This window comes from Camelina sativa, chromosome 12 (assembly GCF_030686135.1).
Source record: "Camelina sativa cultivar CO46 ecotype springtype chromosome 12, ASM3068613v1".
Taxonomy (NCBI): Eukaryota; Viridiplantae; Streptophyta; class Magnoliopsida; order Brassicales; family Brassicaceae; genus Camelina; species Camelina sativa.
Window position 1 is genome coordinate 28,136,986 of NC_141891.1, and position 16,176 is coordinate 28,153,161.

Below are 16,176 nucleotides of genomic sequence, written 5' to 3' on the forward strand. Positions count from 1 at the left end.
ATTTAATTTTCCATTATAAATTATAAATTTATAATTTAAATAAAAATTTATAATTTAAATATAAATTTATAAATTTATCAGTTATATTTGAGAGAAGAAGAAGAACCCTAGGATTTTTATTTTTCTCCCAATTCAAATTCATTTAATTGGGACTTAGATACCTTATAGGTTTATAAAGGTAAATTTGTATGCTATAACCGAGTATTGTTGTGGGATCAGTCGGTTAAGTCTTATGCTGTCTGTATCTGAGAACGTGGGTTCGACCCGCGGGAGTGGGGAGGTCGTGGGTTCCAATCACCACTGTGTGGGTATTCCACAATTTTTTTCGAAGAAAACAAAACGACGTCGTTTTTGCATTTTCGATGACAGTCAATACACATGTGGACTCTGAGTCAGCATCTCTAACGGTTCTTCGCGCATTATTGGAGAAACAAGTGATGCCATGTTCTTCGCGCTAAACCAAAAGGAGAAAAAAAACTCAAAGAGGACTGAAATATAATAATCCAAAAGATACGAACCATTGTCACCCTTAAACCGATCCGAGCGAGCGAATGAGGGACAGTCACGGGACACTTCTCCTAGCTCATAGTCTCCGGCGGTGGGGTTACGGCCGTCTTCGCCGTCGTTGCTTCCGGATGGGCGTACGACGAGACTGTTGATTTGAGGCGGATGATGATGCTGAGTCGCCTGATCTCTTCCAGTCGACCCCATTTCTCTCCGATTGTCAAGTTCACTCGTGGAATCTCGATGTCCATTTCACAAAAAAAAACCCTAGGGAGGAGATCCTTAGCTAAGTGCATTCAGTCCAAAGAGGCTGACTCAGAGTCAGCATCTCTAACGGTTGACTTAAATCCGTTAACTTGGACTGTGAAATTGGCTCAATTTTGTAAGTATAGGTATGAAATTTGAAATGTCTTAGGGTACATGTATAAATTGGCACTCCTTATTTGTACAGGTAGCAATTCGCACTTTTGGAGTGTGTACGGATATGAAATGATCCACATTCGAATTTTAGTCCTCAAAAACTTGAAAAACACACAAAAAAACAGGAATAAAACGAAGGAGTTTATCTCATCTAGGGGTGTCAATCGGGCTGGCCCGGCCCGGCTCGGCCCGAAACTCGTAAAGCCCGCATATGTTTAAGCCCGGCCCGGTCCGGCCCGAAATATTTCTGAGCCTATATTTTAAAGCCCGAGTCTGGCCCTAACAAGGCTACAGGGTTTTTTGGGCTTTTTCGGGCTTATCTTACCGATCAAAAATTCTAACTTATAAGCCTTAAAAAGCAATGTTTGAAGGTGCAATATAAAACAAATCAATCAAAATTTAATAACTCATCTATATTCAGTACAACCAATTTAATTTAATAGAAAAGGTTTAAAACTAAATAAAATTTTGATTACTTTAACCAAATAAACCAATATATAATTCATATAAAATATCATTAATAAAAATTTTAAAGTATTAAGTATGGTTATTAAGTAAATATGAAAACTAGGATTAGAGTTTAAAACTTTATTTATAATAAATTGTTAATCAAATATTACAATCAAACAAAAATGTTAACAAAAAGATATAAATATATTTGTTAAAGGGTTTTTTGGGCTGCCCCGAGGCTGGTCGGACTAATCCCAAAAAACCCTGTAACCCAAACAAGCTGAATCCGAAAATCTCGATTTTTTCTAAACATATATATTGAAGTCCAAGCCTTGTGTTTTTCAGGGCCTGACCGGACTAGCCCGCGGATTTCGGCCCTAATTGACATGCCTAATCTCATCGGTTAAACCAGTTTCATTTGCAATAATGTCTTAAAAATTTTAAGTTAAAAACAAAAACAAAAAAAATAATAATTAAAAAAAAAAAAAAATGTTTCCTACAACGTGCGTGCAGACTTGAAAATCTGCCACAAAGCTCCAAAGTCTTCTTCTTCATCTCCAATGGCAGTAAAAGTCAGAATCCACCGCTCCATCAATTCCTCTTCTTCTCCAAATGATCTCTCAATCTCATTCTCATCATCTTCTTCTCACTCAATCATCTTCCTTCTCATTCGTCTTCCTCCCAAAGCTCATCACCAAACCTACTCACTCCCTCTCCTTTAACTCTCAGTCCTCAATGTTCCCTTCTCTCTCTCTCCGTCCACCTAACCCCACCACCACCGCCGTCTCCGTCTCCGACAACAACCGTCTTCTCAGTTCCGATCCAGTCCCTCCTCTCCGTATCGCCATTATCGGGTTTGGCAACTACGGCCAATTCCTCGCCGAAACCCTAATTTCTCAAGGCCACATTCTCTTCGCTCACTCCCGATCCGATCACTCCTCCGCCGCTCGTCGTCTCGGCGTCTCGTACTTACCCGATCTTCACGATCTTTGCGAACGTCACCCTGACGTTGTCTTACTCTGTACCTCGATCCTCTCCATAGAGAATGTCCTCAAAACGTTGCCGTTTCAGAGACTCCGTCGGAGCACTCTCTTCGTTGATGTTCTCTCTGTGAAAGAGTTTGCTAAGACTCTTCTCCTTCAATACTTACCTGAAGATTTCGATATCCTCTGTACGCATCCAATGTTTGGTCCTCAGAGTGTGAATTCGAATCACGGCTGGGGAGGTTTAAGGTTTGTGTATGATAAAGTCAGGATTGGGGAAGATGAATTGAGAGTCTCAAGGTGTGAGAGTTTTCTTGGGATTTTTGAGAGAGAAGGTTGTAAGATGGTGGAGATGAGTTGCGCTGATCATGATAAGTTTGCTGCTGAGTCGCAGTTTATAACGCATACGCTTGGCAGGGTTTTGGGGATGTTGAGTTTGCAGTCTACGCCCATTAATACTAAAGGGTATGAGGCATTGCTTGATTTGACTGAGAATACTTGTGGGGATAGTTTTGATCTGTACTATGGGTTGTTTGTCTATAATAACAACTCCTTGGAGATGCTTGAGAGGATTGATTTAGCTTTCGAGGCATTGCGTAAGGAGCTTTTTAGTCGACTTCATGGTGTTGTCAGGAAGCAGTCGTTTGAAGGTGAAGGTGAAACAAACAAAGTTCATGTTTTTCCAAATGGTTATGAAACTGATGCTTCTTTGGATTCGATGAGGTACACTGTTTCTAATGCTTATGCCCACTTGGATTTGATTTCTTATTGTAAAGAATCTCTATCAATTTGTGATCCTGCAGGTCAGAAGATGTGTCTCTCAAGTATGAATATAACCCCCAGCTCTCTGGCAGTGTTAATGACGGTTCGAGGCTCAAGATTGGTATTATCGGGTTTGGCAATTTTGGACAGTTTTTAGCAAAAACAATGGTCAAGCAGGGTCACACGGTGTTAGCCTATTCTAGAACTAACTACACTGATGAAGCTGCAAAGCTGGGTGTCTCGTATTTTTCAGACCTTGATGATCTGTTTGAAGAGCATCCGGAAGTTATTCTTCTCTGTACGTCAATCCTTTCCACTGAAAAAGTTCTCAAGTCACTCCCATTTCAGAGACTGAAGAGAAGCACCCTCTTTGTGGATGTGCTTTCCGTTAAAGAGTTCCCGAGGACTTTATTTATTCAAGTTCTCCCACAAGATTTTGATATTTTGTGCACTCATCCCATGTTTGGACCAGAGAGTGGTAAAAATGGATGGAACCATCTTTCCTTTGTGTTTGATAAGGTTAGGATCGGAACAGATGATAGAAGAAAATCGAGGTGTGACAGTTTTCTTGATACTTTTGCCCGTGAAGGGTGTTCTATGGTGGAGATGTCGTGTGCTGATCATGATTGGCATGCTGCTGGATCACAGTTTATCACACACACAGCGGGAAGGCTTCTGGAGAAGCTGAGCTTGGAATCTACTCCTGTCGATACCAAGGGTTATGAGACATTGCTAAAATTGGTGGAGAATACCGCTGGTGACAGCTTTGATCTTTACTATGGACTATTTTTATACAATCCTAATGCAATGGAACAGCTTGAGAGGTTTCATTTGGCTTTCGAATCATTGAAGAAACAGCTCTTTGGACGACTACATTCTCAACATTCTCATGAGCTAGCTATATCGCCTTCGCTAGAGCTGACTAAGCTATAAAATAGCTTAAGTTAATGTTCTCTCAGTCCTGCTCCTTGACTACTAATTTTGTAATCCCATCTTCACGCATTACTGTTCTACTCAGAAGATGGTGCTTGGGAGAAATTGTTGGTCTTTGAAAGGCTTTGGTGTAAGTTTCTTTCTTTTTTGTAGCTTTATTTGATCCTTTAGTGTGTCGTTTGTCCCCCATACGGGCTTCACGGTCTCAACCGGTTATCAATGTTAAACAGAAATAAAATGCAAACAAAATTTTGGGTTTCGAAATTGTTTTACTTATTTTATTTGGTCCAAATACTTTGAACTTACAGATTTCAATGCCCATAGGTTTCTGAAAGAAAGGTACACTTGTTTCTTTATCTCTAATCAAATAACTGAATGGAGGAACTGTCTTAAGTTCCATATGCAGCTACCTAAGCACATGCAGGTACAACAACAGTCCGCATATGCACAAACACTATGGAATATGGAGCTATTGTTATTGGCTCTGTTGAATTTATATGTATCGGCTCTATAGGAGGTAAGTCACCCATTGAATTAACCTGAAGAGCATTACCGTTGAGTTGCATAGTCTGACTGTGTAAGTTTCCATCTTTTGCTGTCAAGTGATACTCTTCTCTTTGGATTTCCCCATTACTATCCGAAGGAAGTTGGTAAGTTGCTCTTTTATAAGACTTCATGTGCTTTGTATGTCTCAGACTGAAAGTGTTATTTAACTCTACTTTTGTTACAATTGTCGTAGTGTTGTCAAGGTTTATCAGTAAAACTGTGATTCCTTTCTGCATGATGAAACTTTAGAAGTTAGATCAGAACTCATCGAGAATAATGCCATTTTTATTACTTGTATGGAAACTGGACTTACAGATTGTCTTGCACAGTGGGTGTATGAACGTATCTTTTTGGTTCCGGAAAAGCTTGTGAACAATGCCTTTCTTCCCATAAGTTGTCGCCAGATCAGGGCACTGCATGTTAACAAGTAGCATGATTTTGTAGTTAGTTTTACAAACCAATTTTATTGCGTCTTCTTCCCATTTTTTCTGGTGACATACCAAATTCATCTTTTGGTTATTTGTTTACCTGTAATAGTCTGGATTGGGTGTGAAATTAGTAGTATTTAGCAACCCATAGTTTCCTCCGATCAGAGACTGTCTACAATATGTTTTGGTATCATACACTGATGACATACCAAGCTGGTCCAAGTACCTACCATCACACAACATTATCATTAGAAATGTTTGAGTATATTGCTTATGATAAGCTTGTTATTTTGCTGATTTTATCTATTTCTTACCAGAAACTATACACGAAAGCATTAGAGACAAGATTCCTCCCGCTGTTGTAGGCACCACCAGACTCACCAACCCATGACACGGCCTTGGTTGAGGATTTTTTTATTACGTTCTTGAGGCTGCGGAACGTTATTGCCTCTTGGTCCAGATACGAAGGGTTTAATATCTTTTCTATCAGATGTTCATCGACCCCTGTAATCAATCAAAATGTAGTTTTCTTTCCATCAAAAGTTAAATAATGAACCTGCAGGATATGAAACGAAAATTGTTGAGTATGCAGGTTACCTGGACCGAGATCGTAGATGTGGTGTGTGGTAGCGTTGAGAGAGTTTTCTGTTTTGCTCAGGTATTCTGTGAACCAAGCAGCTTCAAAGAAGCCACCCGGGCCTATCACTAATGGCATGGGACTCATGTTCTTGTAAACCCGGTTCACAATGTTTCTTAGATTTATGGTGTCCATAGCATACTGATTTGCTGCAACTCGTGCACCAATACCACTTCCACACAACTCATTGCCTATTAAGAAAAGAAAAAAAAAAAAGCAAAACCAGCGTGGTGATGTGGTGAGAATTCGATCAGGCTTATGAATTCTCTGTAGTGTTGTCAGATGACTTACCGAGCTCCCAACCATCTACGGTATGGTTATTCTGTGCTGTAAACCGGATAAATGATTCAGCATTGGTGGAATCCCAGGCTCCTATGGCTTCACCGTTAGGTTTTATGGAACGACCCGAGAGTGCATTCAGTCCAAAGATGACTTTAGCTCTGATTCAAACCACAAGTAGGTGAGGGAAGAAAGAGAGAGGGGAAAACAAAGTGGAAAGAAGAGAATGTGAATGTACCCAGTTTTACGGAAGAAGGCATTGAGCTCGTCCCATCGACGCATAGGCAGACATCCTTGTGTGTAACCAAAGATAATTGAAGAGTTTTTGGTAAAAGGAAGACAAGGTTGCTGTTGATCTAGCGTCTCATATATCACCAAGTCTTGTAATGTTCCACCTATTCTTATTTTCAATGGAGCAAATGCTGTGGAAATTGAGAACAAAGGTCAAATCCTGACATAACAAATACTATAATCTATCAGGAATCTGATTTGATCTACCTTTGATTGCATTTTGAAGAATAATGTTGTTCAAATCCTGCAAGAAAGATCAACATAACCCAGTTTCAGTACTTCGTACTAATCAATTGCTACCATTTTTCTATGTAATCAATTTTTAAAATTGAATATGATGAAAAAAAAGATAAGGAAATTGTTTTACTTGGCACATAATAAATTTTGACTTTGAGATTCCATAAATGGTAAAAAATGATAAAATGGGTTTTTAATTTTCTACAATTGGTAAATTATATTTGCCAAATGCAGAGTAACTAAGAAACTTTTAATGCATTCCTGCTACCACACCAACCCAAAAATACATACTGTATGTTTTGTTTTTTTTTTTTTTTTTTTTTCTCAAAAACCCAAGTTGCATTGTTATCGTCGGCAAAAAATAAAAAACATGAAAATGAAAAACAAAAAAAAAAAAGAGAGAAAAGAAAAAGAAAAAACCAGATTGAGAATGGAAGCATGGTCCCAACTACAAGTGCCGTAGTCACATTTCTCCGGCGGCCACCAGTCCAAGGTGGCGCAAATGAAGTCTTCGTCTATAGTTCCCACGGCGGCTCTTCCGTACACAAACACCTTCCCATTCTCTTCAACGGTGGAGCTAACTGTGTAGTCCAAGAACTGAAACACACAGAGGAACAAAACTATGAACCAGATTTGACGACAACCCATTTTTTATTTATAAGAGAATGAGATCTTATTTGGGTGTTTATATAATTTGTGGAAATGGAAGACAGACACACATACTGAAAAAATTAAATTGTTTTTATTTAATTATTTTGTTCTTTTTTCCTTTTGTTGTTTGAGTTGTTTACGTGACCTTTAATATAAAGTATTACATAAAAATATAAAAATATAAAAGGTGAACTACTTAAAAGTATCTCTACCTGCACAACTTTAATAGATTGTTCCTTTTTTTTTTTTTGAAAAGGGTTTACTAACTTTAATATATTGTTGCTTTTAAGTTACATGAATCTCTTAATTACATGCAAAGGCTTTCACGGACTAAACTCTTCATACAACCAAACTAAATGAACGAGTATTGTATTAACATTTTGTAATTACATTTGGTGTTTTACCTTTTTAAGTTATACTTATTTAAAAAGTTATTTAGAAAATTAATTTCTAAAAATTGCGAAAAAACAACAAATAATTTAATGTTCTAACTATAATTACAATATCCTCATCAAATCTTCGACTTATCAATATGTTAACTACACTTGGAGATTTAATAAGAAAAAAAAATGATATACTACACTCATACTCATAATTAGTGGTATATTATATTACTAGCATATTTTATAACTACTTCCAAAATTGTAATATTTTTAAGATCTTGTATACTTGATCACCAAGATTATCTCTACATATTCACACAAAAAAAAACCCTACGATCTCTTTATAGTTTAAACACTATAAATACTTTTGGTTTACAGCAGCTAATATCACCGCACCCATTTCTCACTTTTTCATGGCATATACGCAAAAAAAAATTAACTGCTCCTATTACGAAAATGTGATTATTTGCTACTTCTTATGTTTTCTTTATTTCATATGTTATTATAGATTTCTTTGTTTTCATCCTGCCATCGGTTACTATTAGCCTATTATTCTGATAATATTCACTGAATATTGTTTTGTTGTTCTTTGTTTAGGAGATGTCGTTGGCCAAGTCGGTAACATCGGGGAGATTAAGATGCCAGAAGCAAACAACAAACCAACTAATAAACTTAAGTTAAAATTGAAAGATGAAAAATGAGTTGTAAGTGAATAATTATGTATAATTCTAGGCATGTAATCATTTTCTCTTTATGAGATTTATCAAATTTTTTTTTTTTTTTTTTTTGTCATAGTGACGAGAGACTTGGGGTGTAACTTATAGGGTTCACTTGGTTATTCAACAAAGTATTTTCAGAATATTTTGAACCTGTTTTATTAATTCAACTGATTGAATGTCAATTTACTTATTAATCTGCGTATAATTAACTAACCTGATATTTCGTGTTTGGGGTCTTCCATCTTTCATATTGTTAGTTGCTACCAGTGTCATGGTTTAAATATTTACTAAAAAAAATAGTTGCTAAGGTGAAATAGCTTTTCATGAAGTTGTTTCTTATAATACAACTAACCTTTGGGTTCGCTCTCTAGCTAACATTTTGTAATGACTTCCATGTTTTAGCAATTATTGACCAGCCATACCTTCTTAAACCTCCTCTACAAATAGAGACATGGCTTTAATGTCGATCCATGTTAACAACAGATTTTAATATCACAAAATTACTAATTGAATCAAATTTAATAAAAAAATTACAAGCTATGTAGAATTAGTTAAACAACTTCTGGAAAATAAAGTATAAAGTCACATTAAAGTCGTATATATCTTGAATATCTCATTCATCAATTTGCATGTTCATAGACAATTAATTTCTGAAATTACTAAAAAAATAAATTTCTATTTTTAATTACAAAATATAGTCTTAAGTTGTATGGTTTAGAACCAATTCTTATACATTAATCTGAATGAATGAGAAGGAAACCTAACTTAACCAGTATTTAAATATAAAGCTTTTTATTGCACTTTAATTTGGTTCTTTAGGGATATAATAAATTTTAAATTTTTTTAAAGTTTTAATATATTTTTAACATTTACATTATAAAAAATATATATTTATATATTAGGGGTATGAGGTTATATAGCGCGATGAATTTGTGTCAATCTTAATATAAATTTAAAATATCATTAACTCGGAACTACAAAACGACATCATTTTATTTTATTTTTTAACACCACCAATATTCGAATATACAAAACCCATAATACTCTCAAAATTTCAATTCATTCTTATACGGAATAACTATTAATAAAAAAGGAAAATTACCTAGAATATTACATAAAAGTAGGTTTATTACTAGACTAACACGTTGAGATTTTCGACTTACTAGAATAACACATAGAGTTTGCAAATTACTTCTATACCTGAGTTGTGTGTTTTATTACGTTTTATGCCATTCTCTTTTAAAACCAAGATCTTAAAAGGGGAAAATAAATAGAGAATTCCAATAAATGCAGGAATCGATCCCTTGAATCTTTGTGTTGTTTGTCTTACGAAAGTTGGGTTGAGATCGGCTATTTTTTGAAACTATTTGGAAAGCGTGCGGCGTGGACAGAATCTGTGTGAAGTACGTTTGGCTGGTGGACCACGGGCAGACGGCGAGTTGACGGCGAGGTGGTTTGAAGTTGAGGAGGAGGGAAATATAGCGATCTGCTGTGAGATAAATTTCTATATCGTGGTTTAGTCTCGATTGTTTACTGTTTAGAAAGAGTTTGAGTATTTCATAGTAGGCGTTGTATTTTGTGGAAGGTTACTTATGACGATATTCATGTTCGTTTTCTGTATTCTTTTGAACTCTCTTTTCCGGAAGATTTTTGTGAGACTTCATCTTGTTTTGTTGCTAATCTAAGCAACAAATTTTTTGTGATATTTGAATTAATAACCAAACTAATGATTTCGTATTCTGTCGTAGTTATGGGGTCAAGCAATGATGCGAAGAGGTATCCAAGAAGGCTGTATCCGGATGGTAATTTTCCACTGACGATGAGAAGCATGCACCACGATTGTAGTTTGTCTAATCTAGCTGGTTTGAAAGGCTTCGTTGGTGATGAGGTGTACGACAAAATAAGAAAGAATTCGCAGGTGGGAGTGTTATTGGATCTAGCGGAATCCGACTACCTGTTTTGTGGGAAGACCATTAATTATCTATTGTCCAATCAATTGGCAATAGACATTCCATCGGAGGTATGGTTTTTGGTTGGAGGAAAGCCGCTAAGGTTCTCTCTATATGAATATGAAGAAATTAGTGGTTTCAATTGTGAGAAGATTGATGAAACAGAGTGTGAAGTCGATCATACACCTTTATGGGCGGCTTTAAAGGTGAAAGCTTTTAATGGTCCCAACTGGCAGGAGCTAGTTGACGGTTTGAGAAGCTGCCGTGGGTGGTCTGATGAAATGAAGACGCAGATTGTTCGGTTGTATCTTGTGCATGTTGGAGTGCTTGGTTTATCAAGGAACAGTAGGATACCTCTGGAATACGCAAAAAGGGTGTTGAATGAAGAAGCATTTGATAGTTTTCAATGGGGTAGGGTTGGATTCAAGAGTTTAGTTGATTCCATCAAAGTCCTTAGGTTACGTAACAATGCTTATACCCTCCATGGATGTGTCCATGTATTGCTGATATGGGCATTTGAGAGCGTGAAGGTGATGGGGGCTAGCTACGGGCATGTAAGAGAAGGTGTAGTTTTGCCTCTGTTAAGGTGGAGAGGAGGGAGGCCAAGGAAGGATATTGAAGCCTTCATATCCGGGAGCAAACTCCTTAATAATGGGGAGGTATGCCTTCAATTTACGTATACATTATTTGTCTACATTTTTACTTTCAGATAGCATATTAAAGCATATACGGATATGGCCATGCACTAGGGATCATAGCCTCGTTAAAACCTTCTTTGGTAAATCCATTGGGACAAACCCAAGGTAGGAAAAAGAGTACTACTTCCCTAATGACTTGGAGGTCTTCACCCTTGGGTAATGGTGAAGGAACCTCGGTTGGCTGTCCGACTGGTTGGATGGGTCTGTGGTCGAACGTCTCTTGCTCTCAAACAAAGGCTTGGACAAAGATGCGACACTTCTTTCTTGAGGTCCTAGCTGCTGTTCGGCTCCTTGTTGTAGCCCCGGGCGTCAAATCTGGTGCTTGGGTCGATGGCCGTCTTGGTCCGGTCGCGGTCGCGTCCGTGCTTTTGAGTGCGGCTCCATCCTTGTCCGTGTCTTCGTTCTGGCCGTCGTCCCAGGTTCCAACAAGGAGGGTGTTGGTCGACACCATCCTTCAGCAGCGACAGATCGTGTGATTGCTTTGTGATTTGCCTGGTTTGTTTGTTGTTTATTGACTGTGACATGAGGAGATCTTATTGCTTGTGTGTATATCCTATTAGATGGGAGGATTGCCTTTATCTTTTGTTATGGAGAAGGTAAAGGCAAAGTGTGATCGTGGAATCAAGGCTATGAAGATGAGGATGTTCTAGAGGCTCGGTTATTTGCTATGTGCTTCTGTTAGGATGCTAGAGTGGAACTTAGTTGTTTAGAATGGATGCTAGGTTGTTGGTTCTATGTTTTGTTTACGACATGTTGAGATGTTGGAATTATGTTATTGTCTATTCGTTTATTCGTTATTGGATTTTTGGAATTGTTTTATATTATCCGTGATTGTTTGATTGGAGTTACATTGCTAGGGAATATGAGATCACTATATATTAGGATATACTCGCTCCGTTTCAAAATATAGGATATTTTAACTAAAGCACGCAGGTTAAGAAATATTTACTTTTAACAAGTTCAATCAATCAGAAACAATACTGCATAATATAAAATACTAAACTAATCTAAAAGTTGCATAGAAACTTGAAAACATCCTATATTATAAAACAAAAAACTTCTTTAAAACATCTTATATTTTGAAACGGAGGGAGTATATAAAAAAAATGGGTCAAGTTTTTTCAGAAGCTAATTGTTTTGCCGACGGGTTAGCCAACTCTGCTTTTAGCTTTCCCTTAGGTTTGCATACTTTAGATGTTGATCCGATTGTTGTGGAGACGCTTGTTGAGGACGATGTTCGCGGAACTGCGCTTCCAAAGCATATCCGTTTATGATTATGTTTTTTAGTTTGAATAAATTGCAAAGAAACTTTCGTCCTTGTCCATTCCCAAATATATATATATATATATATATATATATATATATATTTACCTTATATCTTATAAGGTTTTTTTCTCTAAGAGCATCTCCAACAAACCTCAAACCTTCAAATTTGAAGGGTTTTTGAATTCCAACAAACCCTTAAATTTTTTTACAAATTTCATTTTAATCCTTGTAACATATATATATATATATATATATACCTTACAAATAATTCTATCAAATTTAATTGTTAGAAATATATCTTTTTCCACAAATTATTATAAATATATCTATATAAATTTAATTGTTTGATATAATTTTTATTGTGATATATATATATATATATATATATATGAAAGTTTTAATCATTATATAAGTAATTTATATTATCATGTAATTTTTATTATGTAATATTGTGTGTTGTATAATAAAATAAATAATATTTTGTGTTGTATAATATAAAAATGTATGTTATAGTATTTATGAGTTTTTATCATTATTTGTGAATTTTGTAAATATTAAGAACTATATTACAAATTAATTAGTTTTTAAAGATTTTTTTGAGGATTCATTGTTGGAGCAAACCACCCTCAAACTCAAATCTTTATTTTGAGGATTTGCTCCTTTCAAAATGAGGAGTCTTATTGGAGATACCCTAAGAAACCAAATAAGCGTGGTTGATATATATATTATTTAAGATATGTAAAGTTATCAATAAATTAGAGTCAAACTGAGGCTGTGATTGGAAACACTAAAATGGCGGTTTTCATTATTTTTTGGGTAAAAGCCACACCCAGTCACCAATCAACAATTTGAAGACAAATTTGCGTTTAAAAAAAATCGCGGTTTTGTCCAACAGAAAACCATAAAAGAGAATAATAAATCGACGGACCAAGAAAAGGCAAAATCGGTGATCTTCCTAAGAAGACACCTTGATGAAAATGTCATATATGACTATGCACGCATGAGAGACCCCAAAGAGTTGTGGAAGTCCCTGAAGGATCGATTTGATCATCAAAGGGACATAACACTCCCACTTGCTCGGGATGAATGGCAAAGTCTAAGATTCCAAGACTTTGACAAGGTGATGAATTACAATTCAGCGATGTTGGGGATTGTCGCCAATCTAAGATATTGTGGTGAAACCATCATGAAATCTCAGATGCTTGAGAAAATGTACACCACGTTTCACAAGAATCACATTACTCTACAGCAACAATATAGGTTGCAAGGATACACCAAATTCTCAGATTTGATTGTGGCGCTCTTAATAGCTGAAAAGAATAATGATCTCCTTATAAAGAATCACATGTCTCGACCCACCGGTTCCAAAGCATTCCCTGAGGTTAATGCATTGGATGTAAAAAATCCAGTGAGATAAAATAGAGCTTTTTGAGGACACATCCGCCAAAACTATCGCGGATGCGGGAGAAGCTATAACCCTCAAAGCAGGAAGTCATACCAATGGATTCGCTCTGAACAGAGTCCGAAAGGAAAAGAAATCCAAGCAAACACCACCCAAAAACGCGAAAGTGCTTGTTTCATATGTGCACTAAGGGACATTGGTCTCAGGTATGCCGAACCCCAGCACATCTTTGTGCTCTGTACAAAGAATCCGCTAAGGAAAAAGGAAAGGAAGTGAACCTTGCGGAACATTCTGAGGGTACAACCCACCTTGAGGCTGCTGACTTCACAAACGATCCTGATGAGGATGTCCTTGCAGAAAACTAAAATGCTTATCTTATGAAACTCGAATTTTCCGACAATTATGCCATAAATAAGTCGATGTTTGTTTGAAATTTCTCATATTTGTGTGCTTCTATTACATATCTTGTATACTTATTGTGTGCTTTATGAATAAATTTGTTTTCAATTTCTATTAACCGATTATATTTATTTCACACAGAACCAAATGGATCACATTACAAGTGGAACATTATCTAAGACAAATCATGGAGACATTTGCATACCAGATAGTGGAACAACGCACACTATTCTGAAACATAAAAAATATTTCTCTGATCTGAAATCAACAAAAGTTACTGTTAATACAATATCAGGTCCCACCGACTTAATTGAAGGAACTGGTAAAGCAAATTTTGCATTACCTAACGGGACATAGTTTTCGATAAACAATGCATTCTATTCTCCAAATTCAAAGACGAATTTGTTGAGTTTTAAAGATACATACCTTCAGGGATATGACACTCAGTCTGCAACTGAGAATGGAAAGAAGTTCATGTACATTACTTCTGAAAAATCTGGGAAAATACATGTATTGGAAAAATTACCAAGAATCCCGTCAGGTTTGCACCATACATACATAAATTCAATAGAATCACACCTTGTGATCAAAAGAAATCATAATGATTTCACGTTGTGGCATGATCGCCTTGGTCACCCAGGCACCACAATGATGCGAAAAATTATAGAGAGCTCACATGGACATTCACTGAAACCCCAAGAGATTTATCAGGGGAACAAAATGACATGTGTTGCATGTTCTCTAGGAAAACTGATTATAAGGCCATCGCCAACCAAAATCGATAAAGAATTACCAAAGTTTCTTGAACGAATTCAAGGTGAAAGTTTTGGATCTATACACCCACCATGTGGACCGTTCTATTATTTCATGGTAATGATAGACGCGTCTAGTAGATGGTCACATGTTTGTTTGTTATCATCTCAAAATATGGCATTTGCGAGATTTCTAACTCAGATAATCAAATTAAGAGCTCAATTTCTTGATTATCCAATTAAAGGCGTTAGATTAGATAACGCTGGTGAATTCACGTCCCAAGCATTCAATGATTATTGTATGGTAACAGGAATCACTGTTGAACACCCTGAGCCCATGTGCATACACAAAATGGATTGGCAGAATCTTTAATTAAACGTCTCCAAGTAATTAAAAGGTCATTGATCATGAGATCAAAACTACCAACCTCAATATGGGGACATGTTATTTTGCATGCTGAATCACTTATACGCATAAGGCCAAGTGCATATCATAAATATTCTCCACTACAGTTAGCATTTGCCCGAGAACCGAATATTTCTCATCTAAAAATATTTGGTTGTGCGGTACATATACCGATTGCACCTCCACAACGTACTAAAATGGGACCACAGAGAAGGTTGGGAATATATGTTGGTTGTGACTCTCAATCAATTATACGATACCTAGAACCTCAAACTGGTGAAGTATTTAATGCACATTTTGCAGATTGTCATTTTGATGAAAAAGAATTTCCGGTTCTAGGGGGAAAAAATAAAAAGATGGAAAAGGATATCAAATGGTGTGTACCATCACTGTTACACCTTGATCCTCCCACAAAGCACTCAGAACTAGAAGTTCGACGAATTATGGATTTATAGAGTATAGCAAATCAACTACCTGATGCATTTGTAGATAATAAAACGGTAACTAAATGAAACGACCGCATCCAGATTTCCAATCCTCACACGGGAAACAATCTCACTGGAACCCCAAAATTCCCGACGAGACAACCGGCGTCAACCACTCCTTAGAAGAACTTCCACAAATACTAGCTAGATCCAACTACCTCTTACTCTGCAACTACGAATAGCAATCATACAACATACATCATCTCCACAAGCATCTTGCATTCGTAGACTCTGATTCCTCCTTCCACTGACCACTTTGTGAACCACTCAAACAAGCCATTTCAACATGTATCCCAAACACCACCTCATTTAATTACTGAGTCGCACAACCAACCACCCCTAGCGACCGAGTAACAAGAGAGGTGGGCTGGAATATTTTATTCCGTCCAGCCAAGGAAACTCTTTTCCGATGAACCCTTTGATTCACCATCTTAGCTACTGAGTTATAACCTGGTTCTCCAACCCCCATGACCTAATACCATAAGCCATAAAAGCTCCTGCAAGGTTCCAGCTCATACCAAGCTTGATGGCTCACCCAACAATACAATTTACAACAATATAAACCATACAAAACCTTCATATTGTCGTTCGAATAA

The 16,176-nt window shown here is 36.6% G+C and overlaps 2 protein-coding genes and 1 pseudogene across 2 annotated transcripts; 2 read left to right on the plus strand and 1 right to left on the minus strand.

Annotated features, from left to right (window-relative positions):
- The first annotated feature begins 1,827 nt into the window (after positions 1-1,827).
- LOC104732493 (arogenate dehydrogenase 1, chloroplastic-like) lies at positions 1,828-4,316 on the plus strand. The gene is made up of 2 exons (XM_010452040.3): positions 1,828-3,080; positions 3,161-4,316. The coding sequence occupies exons 1-2, from the start codon at positions 1,987-1,989 to the stop codon at positions 4,050-4,052; spliced, it is 1,986 nt and encodes a 661-aa protein (XP_010450342.1). The 5' UTR covers positions 1,828-1,986; the 3' UTR covers positions 4,053-4,316.
- Positions 4,302-7,315, minus strand: LOC104732492 (heparanase-like protein 3). Its single transcript, XM_010452039.3, has 9 exons — positions 6,891-7,315; positions 6,441-6,477; positions 6,181-6,364; positions 5,955-6,103; positions 5,624-5,854; positions 5,341-5,530; positions 5,127-5,252; positions 4,912-5,011; positions 4,302-4,828 (listed from the first exon to the last, which is right to left on the minus strand). The coding sequence occupies exons 1-9, from the start codon at positions 7,116-7,118 to the stop codon at positions 4,463-4,465; spliced, it is 1,611 nt and encodes a 536-aa protein (XP_010450341.2). The 5' UTR covers positions 7,119-7,315; the 3' UTR covers positions 4,302-4,462.
- Positions 7,316-9,973: 2,658 nt separating this feature from the next.
- LOC147930977 (uncharacterized) lies at positions 9,974-13,903 on the plus strand (annotated as a pseudogene).
- The last annotated feature ends 2,273 nt before the right edge of the window (positions 13,904-16,176 follow it).